The sequence below is a fragment of the Dermacentor silvarum genome, chromosome 6 (assembly GCF_013339745.2).
Source record: "Dermacentor silvarum isolate Dsil-2018 chromosome 6, BIME_Dsil_1.4, whole genome shotgun sequence".
Taxonomy (NCBI): Eukaryota; Metazoa; Arthropoda; class Arachnida; order Ixodida; family Ixodidae; genus Dermacentor; species Dermacentor silvarum.
The window spans coordinates 182,506,613-182,527,397 of NC_051159.1; the positions used below are offsets into that span (position 1 = coordinate 182,506,613).

Sequence of the window (20,785 nt, forward strand, 5' to 3'; positions counted from 1 at the left end):
TGCCACTTCTTATTCTTCTTTTCTCTTTTTTTTAATTTTAAATCTGTTTTTCGCCTATAAGACCACAACTTAAGTTTAGTAAACGTTCTAGATTATTTTTTATTTTTTATTCTTTCAGCTAATGTGCAGAGCACGAATGGCCGTTGTGCCTCCTGGTATAAATTCCACTGGTCGCTTTCGAGCGCTCTAGAGCACTCTCGCAGTGCCGTTTACATTTGGATGGTTGAAATCGAGCACTCGAAACACATTCGCCTGGTTCATAGGAAGCACCGTGCTCTAGCTCAGAGCGCTTGGAGGCGCTCTCACCTTCGAACTCGGAGCGAGACCGAGACCCGACAGAATTCCAATGACGTGGTCCTTCGACTTCTCTGGAATACCATCAATGTTTGGTTCGGACGTGCTTTCTCTGGCTGCAATGTCGAGAGGCGTCGTTGTAAGCCAAGTCAGTACAGGAACCAGTCGAATGTGCCAATAATTTCGGGGATACCTCCTGGACGAAATGATGATGTCAAACCACTCGTATATATGTGGCAGCAGATGTACAGCCTCCCGCATTTTTAGCTATATCGCGCGAGCGTCCATCACGCGTCATTTTAGCGCCTTTAAGCTGCGATAATCAACGAGACCGGCAGAGACACTCTCAAGTGCACTAAGCACTATCCTGTGCAAGAGTCATCTAATGCGATGTTCCCTTCAGGACGATGTAAGACCATATTATAGTGTTCTCGCGCGATATAGCTAAAATGCGGGAGGCTGTGCGTTTTTGTTTCTTCGATGCATCAAAAGTTCTCGGCCTTTTGATAGACTTCTTATAGGTGCCTTATACATGTTTTCTTTTTTTGCTTCGCATCTATATGAGGTATATGCTAAAACAGAAGCTTACGCGTTGAACTTTGTAAGTCGGCTAGTATGGTTTTCGCCTTTTTTTATGTCAATACAAGTAGTACACGCAACTGTAACTGATTATGCCACAAGAAACGGGCGTCTCGTGCAATGTGCAATGAAAAAGCTAGATAATAGTCAACAAACGTGAGGACGTAAAGACGTGGCGCTGTGCAATGAAGTCAGGCGGGCATCAACAGATAAACAGGAAACAACGCGATATTGACTTGAAATAAAATGAACTAAGAATGAATGGACATGCCTTAGTGAAACACCAAATAAAGCTTAAAATCGAATTATTAATTCACGTACTGGCGGAGAATCCCAAGTTGCGTGGGCGTATTACAACGGAACGTTCAGGCTCATTTTCAAGGTGTTTGTTTCGACTGTTTATTCTATGGTGGAACCACTCTTGGGATCTCACTTGCTTCCAGGGCTACCTGCTGCTCCATTTACCCTGTATTTGTGAGGCTGTCGATCTGGCTCGATACGTCACGCGACCTTTTATTCATTGGCTGATTTACACAGCGGTTATTTAAGCTAGCAAAGTGAGAAAAAATGGTGACATGACTCAATACACATGTATGTACGCAAGAGACACCAATGAGAAAAGCTAAATTAATACGACGTACTAAGATAAGCGCACTCAATTCGGCGTATACTCTGTCGCTATAAAGAGGAACCGGAAGCTTGGCGTGACGAACGCTGCCCTAGCTGGTTAGAGTTAAATTCATTATGCGAGTTTAATAAAGCAAGAAAAAAAAATTCGGCACAACCCATCACACGATGAAATGCGATTGGCAATCAAGCAGTGCAGCGACACCATATTGCCACCGGTGAAACACGTCATGCATGAGGCGTGTACTGCAGCCAAGCTCCTCTCTCGCGCCTGCCTCGGGACACGTTGCGGCTTCTAGCGGCGCCACCACGTAGTGTGGCCTCCGAGATGCGTGGCGTGGCAGTGCGTGCGAACGCCGAGAATTATTTTCTCGCTGGCCCACACGCATTCATGGCGCTAGAATGTTGGGCTGCTAGCTTATGACAAGGGTTTGATTACGCTCAGCACTGGAGAAATTTAAAATGTGTTTTTTTTTCATTGAAGAGCGGTTAGAGGTTGATGCGGCAGCATACGTATCTACATATTCATGTTGTGCTTCGTGCAGCCCTCACAAAAACGAGTACAAAGAGAAGACATGCACGGATGCCTCAGTAGGGTTCACACTTGGGCTTGTTGGTTTTCCATTATGAACCTGTATCATTGCGCATAAAAAAAAAATGGACAAAAGAAGGAGCACGGTTTACGCTCACTATACCCTACTACCCTCACGCCAGGGTTGACGCGATAGAGTGCCGTGTGCAGTTGCCCCGTCTAATTCTCACCCCCAACTCGCTCAGGAAGACATAGTCTTTGATCGACGTCAAGTAGGGGTTGAATCGCCTTCCAACTTTCTTTCTGGATCATTGTGAATTCTCGAGAGCGTCACCATGGACAGACTCGGCATGCATTTGACGAAGCCTTCAAAGCGTCTTTTTTTTCTCTGGATCATTTGGAATTAGAGCGCGTTACTAGGGCTGCCCTGCTAACGTTTTTCACCCGGGAAAGGTAGGATCCCCTGTCCCGCGATATGTGACGCGTGGCGAGGTTGCCTTCTCTTAGCAGTAAACAAAGGATATGTACTACGTTACAAACAGAAAATGTTTCTCCAAACTAGATGAAATAATATGTATGTTGAGTGTTTCTACTCATGAAGTGATACCTAGCTGAATTTCGCATGACTTGCATCAATGTGCTCCATTTGATTGGGTAAATAGTTACCCCCCTCGCCCTTTTTTGCTTTGCTTTTTGTGCCCAGTGAAAAAGTGAAAAAAAAAAAATGTTTTCCCCTAGCTGTGCCGTGTGGTCAGCAGACGATGAACAAGAAATCTTTCCGTGAGTACTTCCATGCTGGACACTGCGATGATAGCGACAGTGACCTTGCGACGCTGCCGGAAAGAGGGAGATTGGGAGAAGAACGGAGTTTATTGCACGGCAGTTACTAACAGATAAACTTTATGGCGTGGGCACGGCCGATACGGCGGCACGAACCGCAAGCTGAATACGTACCAACTGTCTCAGTTTTTAAGTCTAATGCATACACACATACATGCAACTAAGTGGGTGAAGGCCCCCAAAAATGCTAATCGCATTAAAAAGAGAGGGAGGGAAAGTTCACCACAGTTTCTACAGTGTTGGCTTACTTCAAGCATTTGACGCAGCTCGTTTACTAAACGCACGAGTCTTTTTCCATGGCCGGCATACTCCAACAAGCGCCGTTTTACATAATTATTAGGTCGTTATCGAATATTATTATAAATCGGGCCTCGCATTATACAGTCATGTGCTTTTGTCCTTAACAAAACTGCTGATTCGTATTCAACATTTTGAACATTCGCACAATCCTAGCAATGATATATTGTGGTAAATTACCATGGTTTTTGTGTCATGTCGCCTTACGTTTGTTGTTGTCACACTATAGACTAGGCAAGCTTGAGTTCCACCCGCTACACTAACGTCGACACAGACGCCGACCTTAATGACGATGTAGGGTGCGCCAGAAAAATATGCCTCGAATCCCTGGTGTCGCGGTGCTCGGACACATAATCATGCGGCTAATTTCATACTTCGCACGTTTTATTTAAAACGCGAAAAAAAAATAATTACGCGAGACATATCACACCGAAAACAACTGGATCGGGTTTTTTTAAAACACAATTATTACTTTCCTATCAAAATTCGCGCCCTCAATTCAGTAATTAAAAAGTTCGTGAAATAATCTCATCTAATTATCCATAGTTCAATTATGGAAATAAAATATTCTAAGCTTGTTAGCCATGTATTCTTCTTGAAGCTGGAGGCGTTCCTCACCCTCGTGGTCAACGGCACTGGCGTTATCTCTCAGCTTGCTTGTGTGTGAGTCAGCTGTAGGCTGACGGGATTGAACATATCTCCAGCATTTCTTGCCTGCCTCTCTGCCCGCTGTCTTAAGCTCATCCAGGAACTTTTCGTTGATCGTCCTCATCTTGAGTTGTACGAGCTGGTCCATTTGTTTCTTTTTTTTCCTGGTAACCGTCCGAATGGTGAAGGATCTTAGGTGGGTTGATCCCCCCACGAATGGCCAGCTTGTGTTGCCTGCATAAATGGTTGCCTCTAGGGTTTCCAGCAGTCCAGAATTCAGCAGGACTGCACCAAGTCGGAGCAAATGTCCCGAGTCCCGACTTGATCCAGTCGGGACTGCTAAATGTCCCGACCTTTGCTTTTTTTCCTGCTGGGTAACATTCGATAAACCAGAGCCCATGTTCACAATTCTTCTTGTTCGTAATTGTTCTTTGCCATTGGCAGTTCGCTTACGCTAATGATATGCCCAGCTTCCGGATTGGCGTGAATTTTCGCTTACAAAAATTTATAGCGTGAGAACTCTGTGTTCTTACGCTATATACGTTACACGTACCGACTGGCGGCTCTTTGTACTGACGGGGTCAGTCGTCTCCAGCCGCCTCCCTTCCTCTCCCCCCTTACGTGCGCAGCGATATAGCTTTGGAAGCTTCGTACGTATACGCCCGCTCAATGCTAGCTGGCCCTTTTCAGGAATAAGCGCGCTGCTGTTGGAAAACATTCAGTCGTGGTTATGTGCCGCAATTCGGTCTTTTCTAAACGCTGTAAGTATGCATAGACGAAAATGAAAAGGACAAAGCCACGCGTATTTTTTGTGGTTTGTATCGGCGATCTGCGAGCTTGGGAAGCGGTCGCGTGTCGTAAGAACGATGTCTATAGCAGTATAAGCATTTCGAAATTGTGCGCACTTTCTCATTAAACATTTAGTTTGGTCTCTCGCTATGCGCGTTTGCACGTTCCTGGATTTCTATAATGTAACTGTCGCCTAAGCAACTGTAATTTGTCATTATAATAAATATGCTGTTCCTCAACTAAATGTGGCGTTAAGCGCTTTGCAACTCTACGGAACAAAAATAAGGTCGGGAGCACGAGTTGCTTCGCGTCTGCTTTTCTCAACACGCACAACAACAATGCCTTCCTTAAGTGCCTGGACTTAGTTTGACGTGTGTGTGCTGAGTAATTTTTTTTAATTGGCTACAGAAAACATTGCGTACATGTTTTTGAAAGAGGCGAGTACCGGAAAAAAATTAAGAAAGAAAAATGCAGAGTCCTTCCACTACTGTGAAGATGAGAGCCTGCGAAGCTGTGACTATGGTGGGTCTGCTATAGTGAATATTGCTATAGTGAATTTATATATTATCATTATTGACTATACTGAGCGTCTTCGGCATGTTCGTCAAAGAGCAAGGACACCGGCGTCTTGTTTTCGCCCGGCGCGATGGCCGATGGTGCGTTTGCTGCGCAACGTCCGCACCATCGTCATAGACTAGCGTATACGAGCCACAGCGTTCATAGCCGCGGCACACTGCACGGTACCGTCAGGATCCTGGAAGATGTGGTTAAACGAATATGTGGCAACTGCGTAGAGATCGCACTAGTGCTGTTATCAGCAGTTGCCCTGTGGACTCGCTATGGGACGAACGCTCGTTTAACCACATCTTCCAGGATCCTGAAGTCAGGATCCTGGAAGATGTGGTTAAACGAGCGTTCGTCCCATAGCGAGTCCACAGGGCAACTGCTGATAACAGAAATAGCGCGATCTCTACGCCACGAGACAAAGGGGAACAACGATTACTCGTTTAACCACATCTTCCAGGATCCTGACGTCAGGATCCTGGAAGATGTGGTTAAACGAGCGTTCGTCCCATAGCGAGTCCACAGGGCAACTGCTGATAACAGAACTAGCGCGATCTCTACGCCACGAGACAAAGGGGAACAACGATTACTCGTTTAACCACATCTTCCAGGATCCTGACGTCAGGATCCTAGAAGATGTGGTTAAACGAGCGTTCGTCCCATAGCGAGTCCACAGGGCAACTGCTGATAACAGAACTAGCGCGATCTCTACGCCACGAGACAAAGGGGAACAACGATTAATCGTTTAACCACATCTTCCAGGATCCTGACGTCAGGATGCTGGAAGATGTAGAGTTTTTTTCTACCTAGCCCTCTACAGCTTCGCTGTAAAAAGTAATCGTTTGTATACGCACGTGCAGAGGTCAGCTCAGTTGTCTAGAACGCGCGAACCACTTTTTCAGGACTGCGCTGGCGATATCTGAAGATGACATGTGGCACAGAATCAGCTGGATGAGAGGCTGCGTGACTACATTTACAGTTTCCATTGATATCGATCGACCTGGTGGTCGGCTCAAGCTTTGGTAGCTGCTTTAGCTCTCAAGGGTGTGTTCTAGACAAGTGTGTTGACTTCTGCACCAATTAAATAAAGGGCACTCAGCACGCCAGTAATGTTATTAGCATGATTCACATCGGAAGAAATAAATAGTACTCGTCTTTTATTTCAAACATTTGCAAGCGCTGTGTACTGAGTATCGTATGAATTAGGCGTGTGCAGTGTACAGCGATCGAAACCCGATCCTTGGAGCGCATGGCTGCCGAATCGTGAAGGCGGGTTACGCGCCAGCGTATGGACGCAGCGAATGTGCACTGCTGCGTTGAAGCACCAACGGAAAGGGCGCGAACGAGGTCGTGGACGCTACACTGATCTCAACGGTGCGACCCTTTATGGTGGTGGCGCTTGTGTAACGTCGGCAACAGCTTCTCTGTACATCCAATATCACAGGATGGAATGGAGGCGCTTTTTTTTTTTTCTTGAAGCCAGCCGGACGCTTCTGGTCTCGTTAACATGACGCTGAATGGCGCCTCCCAGTTCATGTAGGGAACCTTCGTGCAAGTCCTGTTGCACGCGGGCTCCCTATATAGTCCCTGCACCCATGATGCCGTATCTCGCAAATTGTTAGCAGAAGTATCCAGACAGAAACATTATTTAATACGTATATTTAGAATGAGAAATAACATGAAAAGGTAAATGCTGGAAACAACGTTCTCTCGCAGGTTTTGTTGCTTTGCATGCAGTTTATGTCTTGACCATGTTCCTGGCAAAGCAGTAACACGAAATCGGACCGCCTGCAGAAATTGCACACGGCGCATGCATGCCGATGGCACGGTGTCCGTCATTAAATAGGAGGAGATGGGCCCCATGCAGGATTCGACAAGGTAGGTCGGGTCAAAGCAATGGGAGATAGAGCTGCGGTGGATCACAATTTATCGATAGTGGAAAATCAAGATTTACAGTGGGACTTGGTTAGGGGTCCTCCAACAGACGTGCTTTAAACAGCTCACAGCTCTTTCTGCTCTGAGTGAATGAGCCCACTCGCACCTCTGACAACACTGCCTCCGTGATCGGTCAGCGCTATGTGCAATGCGCACTCCCTTGCGAGGACACGCATCGTGTACTGGCATGGTAATCGGCCTACCCCCGCGCCTTTGTAGATTATTCAGACTCCGGGATCGGCCCGCTTTTATTTTGTGTTGACACAAACAACGAAGACCGGTGAGTGTCCTGTGTAATGCTGTCGCGTTAAAAGCGAACTTCTTGATCCCGCTTAGAGTACGCTTATGTGGCAGCGTTAAAGCTATGGCACTCGTTGTAGTTGCTTAAGGTGATTGGCTTCAATAATGCAATCAGTATGGCTCTTGTGTATTAAGTTTGTCATTTGTGCTTCACGTATTGTTGTATTCGAGAAATCGCACGCTTCACAATTTGTAATTTCCCAACAAGTTCCACGCTTTCATGTCTAAAGCGCCTTTTCAGCCAAATTGATAGATATTGAAGTATTTACAGTATTATGTGCAGAAAAAAAAGCCTACATATTTAGAAGAGTCACATAAATATATAAAAAGTGAATTTAAAGGGTGCAAGAAGAGAATGGGGCACATAACATATTGTTTGAAAACCGCTTATTGCGAAAAAAAATGTCACAGTTTCGCCCTAAGGGCGAAGCAATGAATGCGATAGCAACACAGCAATGTCATACGAAGTAAGGTGAGCGGCTTTGGTAGCAATATGAATTGTAGTAAACATGAGCTGATTAAGTAAGCAGGTGTGCTGCGGCGTAAGTAGACCGACATGAAGAGAGACTCGATGACCACGAGAAGGCGCGTGTGAAACGGTGGTGTTGATGAGAAGCGCTTCCCGTGGGCAGCGCGTGCGAAGGGACACACCTGTAGAGCTGCACTGCCGATCCGGGCAGCATTGCATGTGTAGCGTGCGTTGGAAAATGTGACCCGACTATTACTAACTGAATGAACAAGCGTGGTGTGAGCGCGCACAAACAAACACGAATAGATCACACTCAATGACTGTAGACAACGACTGTCAAAACGCTGGCAGCAAGCATACGCCGCAGCGGGCGAAGGTACGTGCGGTCTATCGCTTCAACGGAAACTGAGCGGCGAATGCACGGCGCATAAAGGTCAGAGCCGTGTGGAGATAAGAGGCGAGCGACGAGCGCGGTTGTTGGCCGAGTAGAAGTGCCCCCCCGCGCTCCCTCCGGCGCTGGCTTCCCGCTTCCTTGCTTGCGCGTGGGTGATTGAGTGCGTTCGCTCTCCGTGATAGCGCGCGTCCCCGCACGCTTCCGCTCGGGCATACGGCGCGCGGCGAAGATTTTATCTATAGGGAACCTCACGGCGACGTCGACGTCGACGGCAGAAATCCGGTTGAAGTGTCCATATAATTGCTATCGCAATAAAAAGAGAAGGAAGTGTAGATTGGTGTAGAATGTGGGTGACCATGGGTAGTTATGGTTGATTATTTTATGCGAATGAAATAGATTGAGTATAATAGTGGTTGAAAATATCCGTGAAACCGGCTAACCGGTTTGACCGGAGGGAAGTGAATCGGGTCGCGAAAACAGGTTATCCGGTAATCCGGATTTCAAGAAACGGATATTCAGGATATCCGGTTTAAATAGCCGTTTAGCCGGATATTCGAATATTCGGACAGGAATATTTGGTGATTAAAAAAAAAAGAAAGCTAACGAGGTTAACCAGAGTAGATGTCAGGTTTGCACGAGCGGTTGCAAAAATAACTACAAATATCAGAATACAGGAGAGAAAGAGAGGTAATTTCGGCACAAGTACAGAAGAAGAAATATCCGGCTATCCGAATATCCGAAAACTATTAACCGTATAACCAACCACATAACCGATCACTCCAGTTATCCGGTTTTCAAGTTCGAATAACCGGCGAATCAAATAACCGGAGGCCGGTTTTTCCGCAAAACCGGTTTGATGTTGCTGCACTAATGTGTCTGACATCCCAAATAATTTTTGAGCTTACTTGTGCCATTTAGGCATGCTTTGAGAATAGATTATTTTTTTTTGTTCGCTCATGCTCGTGCTTCAATACACGGCGCAGGCTCGGACGGTTCTGAATTGACATGACTAGCCACGGAAAACTCGCCGCTGCATCACTAGCGTCACCGTTCGCACAAAGCGGGGTACCGAAGGTCTATGACGAGGTCAGAGGACCCGACCGACAAGCCACGGCCGAGCTGCTTAATGCTTGGCAGGCGTCGTTTTTCACATGTTACAACGAAAACGACTCGAGAGAACACCAGTACCTGGACGTCGGTTGCGGCCCGGGCAACTTCACGCGGAACCACCTTTTGTCGCTGTGCCCTCCGACGCTGAAGAGACTGGTGGCTTCGGACAACTCAGAGGCCATGGTGGATTATGCGAGGATGGTCCACGCCCACCCCAAGATTGATCACCGACTGCTGGACATCGCTGTTGACGACGATGTGACTCGGTTCATCGCCGAGGAGGGTCGCTTTCAGCGGGTCTACTCCTTCCTCGCGTTTCACTGGATACAAGACAGGGCAGCTGCACTGAAGAACATCGAGCGCCTGATGGCACCTGGGGGCGAGTGCCTCGTTATATACAATCCGCACCCGGGACCAGCGCTGCTCTACCGGGCGCTAATGGAAAGCAAGTCATGGGCAAAATACCACGATGTGAGTAAAATGCTGGTATAATTCCAAACGATGATTCCAAACGAAGTTCCGCCACTCCTCCATGTTTTTATGGGTATGTGCGTTGAGTAGAATACACAGATATACAGATAGTTTACAAAATCTTGAGACGTTTGCGGCTGATAGCCAACGAGCACTTCTGCTCATTTCTTGTTTAGTGATGGCCTCGAGAAGACAGGGTGCGGAATGTACATGAAAAATATCCTGGCCTCGCAGAGGCGCCCTCACTTTGCAATTGAAGAACTCACGGTTTTAGTACTTCAAAAAGAACTAGTTAACATTCGCCTACATGTGAGGACATCAATGCCTAGTTTGATTCAAGCTGTCACTTACCCTGCAAGAATTTTGCCGTTCTCCTCACTGTTAGAAGCGAAGCTTATCTTTGCGAACCTCATCGGGTTTCGTGACCGTTGGTGCTGCGGCCGGGCCGTTCCCTTGCCGAATAGGCCAACCAAACACAGCGGAGTACGCGCGCCTCGGGCACCGCTGGGTTGCTTGCACAACCACCAGATGGCGCTCGCCTCCGCGCACTCGCGGCAACGGCGGCGCCGGCCGTGCGGGTGAAAGAAACAAAACCCTTAAGGTTCGCCTTCGCGCATCCGCGGCTACTCGGTAATGAGGAAAAAATTGGAGGACGCTTAAACTTCGCCTTTAAGAGTGGAACGCGAGAGCGTTATCGGGCCCCGTTCGCATCGAATTTTTCTTTGAGTAGGGCTTCACTGCAACACAGAACGTGGGAAAGCCAGCTCACAAAGACCAAGATTACACCGATCCCTTAAAGTCAGCTTCACATTTAAACAGAAATGCATTGCTGGGAAGACGTTTTTCCAGGGGCAACATAAGTCGTCTTATATTAAAATGTGAAGGCCCTAGCACCTTGTTTTATAAATGTATTAATTGTTTGCTATTGCCCCGACAAGTGTGCGTGTCCAAAACGCATTAGGCAGGCGAAGTCCCAATTAGACCTGCCGAGGATGCGAGCGCCATCTGCATATTGTCACCTGTAGTAGTGGGCATAGGGCAAGCGCAGAGGCGCAAGAAGAAAGAAGTGCGCGTGCTAACCGCCCCGCTCGATAGCTGCCTCTCGCTGCCGTTTTCGCCAGAGCCCCAGCCGCTCCCAATAAACGTCGTCAGCCCCTTTTGAAGACCCGTGGCAAAGTGGTGGAGGTGCGGGGTATTTATCACTCATGCCACAGACTCCTCCTGGGAGCAGAAGCACCAGCCCTGTGTTAGTCCATACTCCCGTCCATCGGACCAGCCGCAGGATCCGGGGACTGCCCCCTGAAGACACCGTAGTGCTTCAGACTACCTCAACCGGTATGGAACGTGCAATGACGAACCGGTATACACTTCAGAACCCGCTGGCGCCGAAGTCGTTCCATGGCGACATCTTCGAAGACGTCGAAGACTGGATGACCGACTTCGAGCGCGTCGCCGAATACAACGAATGGGACGACGCGACTAAACGTAGGAATGTCTACTTTTGCCTCGAGGACGGCGCGCGTACATGGCTTCAAAACCGTGAGGAGCAACTGACGTCGTGGCGCGAGTTCCGCCGTCATCTACTGGACACTTACGCCAGTCCTGATCGCCGCGAACGAGCCGAACGAGCAATTCCGGTCCGCGTCCAGCTTCCCAACGAAAGCGTTACCGCGTTCGTTGAAGATATGACGCGCCTCTTCAGACGAGCAGACCCTGGAATGACCGAGGACAAGAAGTTGCGTCACCTGATGCGAGGGGTGAAGGAGCAGCTCTTCGCTGGTCTGGTGCGCAATCCTCCGCAGACTGTCGCCGAATTTCTATCCGAGGCGGTCAGTATGGAGAAGACGCTTCAGCAGCGCTCTAACTTTTACGAGCGGCAAGTGAACGCGACTACGGACATGTCCACGGCCATCGGAAGCCACAATGACAACCTTCGAGACCTCATCCGCACCGTTGTGCGCGAAGAGATACTGAAGGTTTACGGCACCCCACAAGCCACGGTGAGCTCCATTGCGAGTGTAATAAGAGATGAAGTGCACCAAGCGCTCCGGTCCAGCGTTCCTTTTTCTAACACCGCGCCTGCACCTTCTGTACACCACCGTGCGACCTACGCAGAAGTCTTGCGACAGCCTGCTTCGTCCCCGCCGCTGTTTGTTCAAGCCGCTCATCCGGTTGCACTCCCACCAGCCCAACCGGTGCCATACGTCGAGGAACGACGCACACCTCCACCACTTTGCCACGGGTCTTCAAAAGGGGCTGACGACGTTTATTGGGAGCGGCTGGGGCTCTGGCGAAAACGGCAGCGAGAGGCAGCTATCGAGCGGGGGCGGTTAGCACGCGCACTTCTTTCTTCTTGCGCCTCTGCGCTTGCCCTATGCCCACTACTACAGGTGACAATATGAATTTCGCAACTAACCTATCCGAGCGCGCCGTTGTTGGTATGGTAGAAATGCTGGAAAAGGGGTTTGTGTTTCCGCGTAACAGAATTATGTTTTCTCGTACATTCAAATTACAATCCGACGCCACCATGTCTGTAGGTTGTGGTTAAGCCGTACTTTACCATTTTTCTGACAGATTTCACTGTGAGAAATTCGATTTTTGTTCACTAACGCCTTGCGCCACGCGGAAGGCCTGCGCGGGGGGGGGGGGGGGGGGGGGGGGGGTGGTTGGGGATGATTTTCTCCGCCACGGACGCCGACATCCACGCCGACGCCGGATTTTCTGCGACACGCGGCCCTTAACGCTTTCCTGTTAATAAGTGCTCCTTGCGGATATGATGGATTCGAATTGCGCTACGTTCGTATGCGCATGCTGACTCGAAACCACGATGCATTCAAGGCATCCGTCGTACTCGCTAGTAGTCAGCAACGCCGCTTAACAAAAGGCACAATTTCTGTGCGCCCGCGCTTGTGTTTGTGTGTGCGTGTGCATGTGCGTGCGCGTGCGTGTGCAGGCGTGTACGTGTGCGTGTGCTGTTGTTTCGACTCTTTATGCACTCACACAAAGCTTCACTGTATATATATTGCAACTCGTTGGATCTGTTGCATTGTATTTTGTAAGAAATGAGAAATCGTGACGATTGAGAAACATAGGTCTGTATATTTGCTTCTGGGAGCTATCATGCAACCTGGCTAGAAATTATTAACAGGATTATGGTCATTTCTTAGGACAGTGTACGACATGCCCCCGTGAGAATTCTAGTGTATGCAGTATACAATTTAATCTTTCTAATAATTTTAACATTATCCCATTTCTATTATTCTATTATGTGTAGTGAAATTATCTGGTCGTGGGCATAACTCATTCTGTAACAAAATGGTTCGAGCCAGCTAAGACAAACTTCCAATGCATTGCATTGTAATATTTCGCACGCCAACATCACATTTACAACTAGGCAATAGAAAATTAGCGTCCGTATTTTCACAAAGCATTTTTGAAGCTTTTCCCAAAATAGCAGCGTACGATTGACTGCGCTCATTTGACGGATGAAGCTCGTTCATAAAAAATAATAAAAAGCACCGATTGTGATGTTTTATAAATGCAGCGCCGTTTTATACATGCTTCGTGATGGGACCAAAAAGACGTGCGTTGAAGGCTCTCTAAAATGGAACAGTGGTTAGTGCACTGACAACGAAAGAAGCTCAGTTGCTCAGTCATCAATCGCTCAGTCACGGACAAAAATATTCTTGTTGCGAATCACGGCAAATGATAGCGAGCTGACACATGAAGGCTCCTTGGTGCGCACAGTGATTGTCTCGTGTATTTCACGAGCGCACGTGTCACCATATCTATACACAACATGCTTGTGGTGGAAGATAGGTTCGCTCTTGCACTTGGCGCGATGACTGGTCTGATAAGTTAAAGACAGGCAAGTTACTCCCTGCTTTCAACTTCAAGTTATTAGGATGCCATCACAGGTGGCCGTTATATTGTGGTTAGCGCGTCCGGCTCCCAACTGCGCGTTGCCACAAGGTCATGAGTTCAAATCCCAGTGGCAATTAGGCAATGCGCCCTGTGGTGACGCTGAGGATCGAAAAGTGTCTCGACGGCTTAGCGGAGGGATGGATTGCAGCCAACTTAGTTTCGAGCGCCCAGAGACAACACTAAGTAGAAACACTGTAAATAAGTATTCTTTAGAAACTCTAGTGAATTCGTTAATTTCGCAATATATAATGAGTGCATTATTAGACAAGAAAATGAAGGTTAAAGTTCAATGCTTTGAATTTCGTGCGAAACTCCTAGCGCCAATACCTAGGTGCGACGTCATGGATTTCAAATTATTTTTTTTTTGTAATCGGGCCTAGTAGGGGGTGCAACAGAAGTTTACGAAACTTCTCGTATTCTACCTTTGGCTCCTTTAGAACACAATGCAGTCTATGTTCACCGGCAGACAATTAATTAGGCCCTAGCAGACACATTCAAAATCCATGATGTCATGATGAGCTGGTGCGGGAAGGCGGCGTCGGCACGCGCATTTCATATTTGCGCCTTTTTCTGGCTTGCCAAGCCTTTTCTCGCGGTAAGAATGATGTTTTTGTTATTGCAAAAGGGTAATTTACTAACATCGAATAGCCTATATTCCAGTTGTCATTAAGAGAAAAAAAGTCACAGACCTGCGCGGCACACGCAGCATAGTCACAGCGTAAGCTGGTTGAGCGGCGCAAGAGTAACTCCAATTTCGGCACCACGCACAGCAAGGTCTTCGCGGCAAAGTGTCTTCGCCTCGATTTTGGCGAGAACGATCTGAACTGTCCACATGGCGTCGACGGCGAGCTGCTATAATTGGAGTCTGCTGAGCCCGTTGATGCCTGGTTGTAGCCGCGCACGTAGCGTTATGATTCGCTCCTTCAGCAGCGGTTCGTACCTTGCGAGGAGATGCCATGACGTGTACCGAAGAGGTACCCATGCAAAATACGTGGCGCACATCTAACATCGGAATAGCGTTGGTTGCGCGCCTCGTCTGAATCGCATCTCGTCGCACGCTGCGGTTGCAGGCACGTTAACTAGATGGCGCCACCATACTGGCGGAGGCTCGGGTCGTCTGCGCCTGCGCGCCTGCCTATGGGGCTCTTGCGTTGCCCAGGGGGCGCTGCAAAAATGGTGCTAAAAAGCGCCCTCAATCCGAAACTGGGTAGTACCAAGCTCGGTCGTCTGCTTCGGGAAGCACGTTTACAATATGGACCCGCCACTTTCGGCTGTGTTGTACCACGGCTTGCAGCGAATATCGGCAAGAAGGCAGGAAATTATGCAACGCCGAATACGTGTACGCCGTTCAAGAAATAAGCGGCGAAGTTTTCGCTCGGTACGTGTCAATCTCAAGTGAAGCGAGTCACGCACGTGCGAAGTTGAACTTCAGGTAAGGTTTGCACGCTGCTAGATTCAGGCGCAAGGAAATGCTTTCTATAAATGAATTCACAGCAGCGATAAGCAGACATGTGTACGGAACTGCTCGAGCGCACGACGGTACGCGCCGCGACCGCAGCGGTCTTTCAGCATGCCGCGGTGTACGAACTGCTCGAGCGCACGATCGTACGCGCCGCGATGGCAGCGGTCTTTCGACATGCCGCGAAACGGCGCGGTACTCCTGCAATCTTTTTGACTGCATGCCGCTAGACAAGTAGTTATGCCTGCGCTGTAGTAGCGGCCATCTGTCTAGCAATTGATAAATAACTGATGCAATGTATATAAGCTCGCAGTAACGTACGTACGTGCGAATCGCGCTGCAGCGCGTGCTCGTGCACTGCTCGCTTGATGTAGCTTTTAATGACAGCGCTCTAACATCGATGCGCTGCAATCAATACAACCTTGCTGTGCTGCCTCAACGTGCTGGCTTGAGGTCAAGGATGAGCACATTCAACTCTCTAGCCTGTGCTGCTCGTAGTGGGGTAGTGAATTATCACCGAATCAGCCCGACCATTTGTGGTCATTTGCACACACCTGGTCACTTCACCACTTCGCACCGGTCGAATTGTTAATTGTCGCTGTGGCCGGGTCTCGAATCGTGAGTCACCAGCCATGCCTGCTGCTATGTCGGTCTTCCATTTCGCTTACCCAGCGCGACGAACTGCAGTTATCCAGCGCGCCCGACGCTCCGCAGCGTGAGGCCTTGAAGGAAAACGGTAGAATCTGATGTTGGGGTTCAGGCCTTCTTGTTCATGGCAGCCCACGACGCACCAGTAACGACGGTGACGCTTTTTCGAGGCTGAGCTAGGTCTCTCCGGATCGGCGTCGCCGATGTCTTCTGCTTCCAGCATTACGTCCCACGGCACACGGAGAGTCCGTTTTCGTAAAACTATAGGCTGCGGCCAGCTCGCAGCCTGGTTGCCATGGTCTGTGAGAAGTGACGAGCCTTTTCGCACTCGAAACAGGGCAGAAAAAAGTGCGAATCCACGCGAAACGCGGGCTAGAAACGTGCTTCGCCACAGCCAGGGCTCAATACTATCCAAGCTGGTACTACCCAGATGACGTTTTTCTCCGCCACCAGGCGCCGCTACTATACCTCAAACTCCAGCGCGAGACGCCCATAGGGCGCGTCTAAAGGGAATATTTCTGCGGCCTGAAAACAAGTGCTTGCGTGGCTCAGTAGTAAAGTATACGACTCCCACGCAGCGGGCCTGGGTTCGATACCGGCGGAGAGCGGGTACTTTTTTCGCGTTTCCGGCGATAGTAGTTACGGGGCGGCGGCGGCGGCATCATCGCGACCCAAATCGTCGATTGGAATGAGCCCATAACAGTTTACGCTGTAAAAAGAATGGAGCTGGGCAAGTCATGTAATGCGTAGGGCAGATAACCGGTGGACCATTAGAGTTACAGAAATGGGCACCAAGAGAAGGGAAGCGCAGTCGAGGATGGCAGAAAACTAGGGGGGATGAAATTAGTAAATTTGCAGGCACAAATTGTAATAAGCTAGCGCAAGACAGGGGTATAATTGGAGATCACTGGGAGATGCCTTCGTCCTGCAGTGGACATAAAAATATGCTGACGATGAATTTACTAATACAATTGAATTTGTTTTTCTCTTTAGTGTCTCTTTCACTGCTGTCACAGTAAAACCAGACATAGCAGAGATACAAGTAAGTTATCCTATTCGGATTGTTCATGGGACGGCCGTTATCCGGTACAACGAGATCATTCAGATCACTTCGAAGGGTTTGTAAACTGGTCGCGCTTGTCTGAGACGTGCTGGCCGCACTCGAGAGTGGAGTGCCGAACTAAAGCTTTCTTCTTATCGGTTCAGCGAAAACGGTTCAGTTCCGGTTGAACTCAGGATAGAAAGAATAACGGTTCAAAACTGTTTCTGTTCGTTTACATAATCTGAAAATAATTACAGGGAAACATCATAAATTTATTTTGCATGAGAATGTAAGTGACAGTGACGATAATACATAAAAAATGGTACGCTCGCTGCAAGAAAACCACTAAGTACAAGCACACATCAGAAACAATACCTAATTTATTTCGCATCTAGAAAGTTTAGACAGTGCGAGGAAAAGCGACCACTTAGAGAGAGAGAAAAAAAAGTTTCTTCGTTTCAGCGTTTGTATGTAGGTTTCCCGCCATCGGATGACGGTCACTGTTTTCGAAGAATCATGAATCTACGTATTACTAACGCGTTTGTCTTCCGACGCGCCACGTTGAAAACAGCATTAACAGGGTATTAACAGCACTTCTAAAATGGCTGCATACTCGTGTGTATATAAAAATGAGTTACCAAGGTTAAACAACAAGCTCAGGCAATGCACGGATGAACAGCTCTGGAGAAGGTGGCAAATCGGCATCTAAAACCGTTATTTTTCTTCTTTATTTGTTTCGGACACAAACAAAAAGGAAAAGAAAAAAGAAAAGAGAAAAAAAGGAAAGCATCCGTACGTTTCGATTCTGTTCCGGTTTGAGCAAAATCCCTTCCCCCCCCCCCCCCCCCTTTTTTTTTTTAAGTTATCTGTTGCAGTTCGATATCCTGCTCGAGAGTACATTTAGGGCGCCGAAAACAATTACTTGCTCGTGCAGTAGAATTAACCCGCTGCGGTGGCTCAGTTAGCTAAGGCGTTGCGCTGCTGAGCACGAGGTCGCGGGATCGAATCCCGACCACGGCGGCCGCATTTCGATGGAGGCGAAATGCAAAAACGCCAGTCTGCTTGCGTTGTAGTGCACGTTAAAGAACCCCAGGTGGTTAAAATTAATCCGGAGCCCTCCACTACGGTAAGCTGGCCGACAGCACTTTGATAGCACCGCGATCATGTGGTTCCCAGCGCACGTCGCCACCCCCACCGACGAGGGCCCCCCTAACTTGAATGAGGTGGCACACCGCTCTGCGCGAGAACTAACTCGCCGCGCAGAGTCTGAGACACCCTCTTCGAGTTCGGACCTCCTGGTGCGAAACACTCGAGAACGCTTAGTAAGCTATAATGATATCACCAAGCACTACCAGTCAGGCAGGAGGATATTGCCCCCACCTCACCCCAAACTGAAACGTTTCCAGGCAGTCGTCTGGCGACAACTGCAGACACACACCTTCCCCAGTCCGGTGTGATTGCAGCACATTTTCCCCACGCAATACCCGAGTGCTATTTGCAAGTTATGTCAGGCAACTAGAACGACACTCTCACACATGTTGTGGGAGTGTCCTGTTATAGCAGCGACGAGGCAAGGCCTCGAAGTCCCCTCATGGGAGACCTGAGCCCGGGTCATTAAACTTCGCCGGATTTGAATAAAGTTGTCTCCATCCATCCATATGGTGTGCCTCATAATCGGAACGGGTTTTGGCACGTAAAACCCCAGAAAGAAAAAGAAGTGCAGTAGTATGACAAATGTATCCATACATAAACTGTAGCCGCTTGCCAAGCAAGGGTAACACGTTCTTTTGCGAATCATTGACATCCTACAGGTGATCTGGCGTGCCATGCCTGTATTTCAAGAACGTAGCGACGCTTCCTCCTTGAGAAGGAGCCTCTTCGACCTTGTCCAGCTAACTGGGCTCGTTCCACTGACATGTGAACTGGTTCGAATCAATGTCAAAGCTGCAAACATCGACGACGCTGTGCGTAAGTATGCGACAGAGGTTGTTGTTTTATTTAGCTGAATTTATTCATCTTTATAGAACACGTTTCGATAAGGATACAGGCACTAAAAGCAAGTCGGGACGGAAGCTCCTGCATACGCGATATATCATATCACTTGTGTGGCGTGCGGTCGTTTCCCGGATAACGCCCACGTTCTGTGGGATTGTCCGGGCGCCCATGCAGCCATGCACGGGAGCCTCAGTCAAATACCTACTGCACGAAGACGTGCGACCCTGCAGGAGTGGCTGGCGGACTCCTCCCCAGACATTATGAAAGCACTGCTCCTACAACTTCTGGGCCTGTCTGAAAATTAGGCCTCGCTCTTTTTAGTGGACCCGGACTGGGGTCTATTTTTAGATAATGTTGTTCTCTCTCTCTCTCTCGTATCATGGCTGAACATTAATTATAAGAAGGCGTTGTATTATGGCGGCATATTTTGCGTTTCAACACATTAGAGGTGAGAGTTTCACCAAATTAATTGTCTAAGTTCATGCCACATGCCATGGTAATCCAGGGTAATCTTTTGAGTAATATATTCTGTAATTTTTCCAGTAAAACTTTCTGTAATTTTTTTACCCTTGCGCATGAAGCCTGTTTATAGCGAACTGCCCCAGGAAGATTCGTCCGCTGTATGCACTATTTCAGTGAGGTGAATCCAGCGTAACATATTTCTTTTTATTAAACATTCGTCGAATATACGTTGTTGCAAAGCAACAGCAAAACTTGCAGCCCCCAGCTGAATGCAAGCATAGGCATCTATTATAAAAAAAATGTTATTTCTACTTTTAGAAATGCTGTTTTTCAACTTTAGGTTTATCCCACCAGTTACTCGTGGGGTCGTGGGCAGTGGAGCCCTCTTCCAAGGCCCCACTGGGTTTTGCGGTGTCGAATGTTTAGAACGAAGTGCTTCATAGGCAGGCGCGATGATGCTCAAGGTAAAAAATATGGTGTCCACCTGCAGCTCATGTCATCGCCGACGCTATCCTTAACGAGATTAAGTGCGCTTTATGGGTGGTGTCAGGTGTTCAGAGTTCTACGTATCTGCTGTTGACTTCTACCCGCTCGATATATTCTACATCAATGACGCTCAGAGCGTTACTAATGTTGGATAGACGGCATAATTCCCTCATTCTACTTGCTCATATTTGCGCTGCCGACACAGATTCAGACAAAATCTACGTAAATTTGAAGCACGCACGAAAATTGTATTGATTTTTGCAAGCATATCCAGAGAATAACTCTCATTGTTTCTGCTTCTCAACTACTCAGTATATTAAAAATGAAGGAGACGTTAAATCGTGATGTGGTTCCTTTACCTCTACTGTAATCTTTAGGAAACATACATTTTATTAGCTTTTCCAGTAAAAAAGAAAACAAAACGTAAAACAAAACTTAGAGAGAGGATTTCTTTATTGTCGTGAACTGTGCTTCACTTTGCAGGTTTGTTCGCTATTGGCAGTCCCGTATATCCTCTGCTCACAGAAGAAGAGAAACCCGAGTTGTTCAAGTTCGTCAAAAATTTCATGCTGCAAGGACATTGCTCCAACTTCTCAACAAAAGGAACAACAGAACAGCTGAGATTTGTTTTTCACGGATACAAACCGTAGGCATCGTTGTTGCCTCGGCCAATGCATCGAGAATCGGCGGAGTGACGGAACAGTCTAAACCTCTCAATCGTAAACCTCGTAAATTCCAGTGAAGGCGAGCTCTACAGCGTACAGGCGGCATGCTGAGATGAGAGGGTGCAAGGTACGGTATTAGATTTTATCACAATAGATATACTTCTTCGTCAGCTAGTCCTTGTTGACTTCTTTTCCGTGGCTTTTTAATGAGATCTAAATATTTATCAGACCTTTGTATACTTAGTGAATACAGTG

The 20,785-nt window shown here is 48.0% G+C and overlaps 1 protein-coding gene across 1 annotated transcript in view; it reads left to right on the forward strand.

Moving 5' to 3' along the window:
- Positions 1–20,521, forward strand: part of LOC119457095 (juvenile hormone acid O-methyltransferase) — a 29,567-nt gene extending 9,046 nt beyond the window's left edge. Inside the window, exons 2-4 of the mRNA XM_037718921.2 lie at positions 9,252–9,849; positions 18,734–18,890; positions 20,349–20,521. Coding sequence (XP_037574849.2) covers positions 9,274–9,849; positions 18,734–18,890; positions 20,349–20,515 — 900 coding nt within the window. The 5' untranslated portion in view covers positions 9,252–9,273 and the 3' untranslated portion in view covers positions 20,516–20,521. The remainder of the gene's footprint in view (positions 1–9,251; positions 9,850–18,733; positions 18,891–20,348) is intronic.
- The last annotated feature ends 264 nt before the right edge of the window (positions 20,522–20,785 follow it).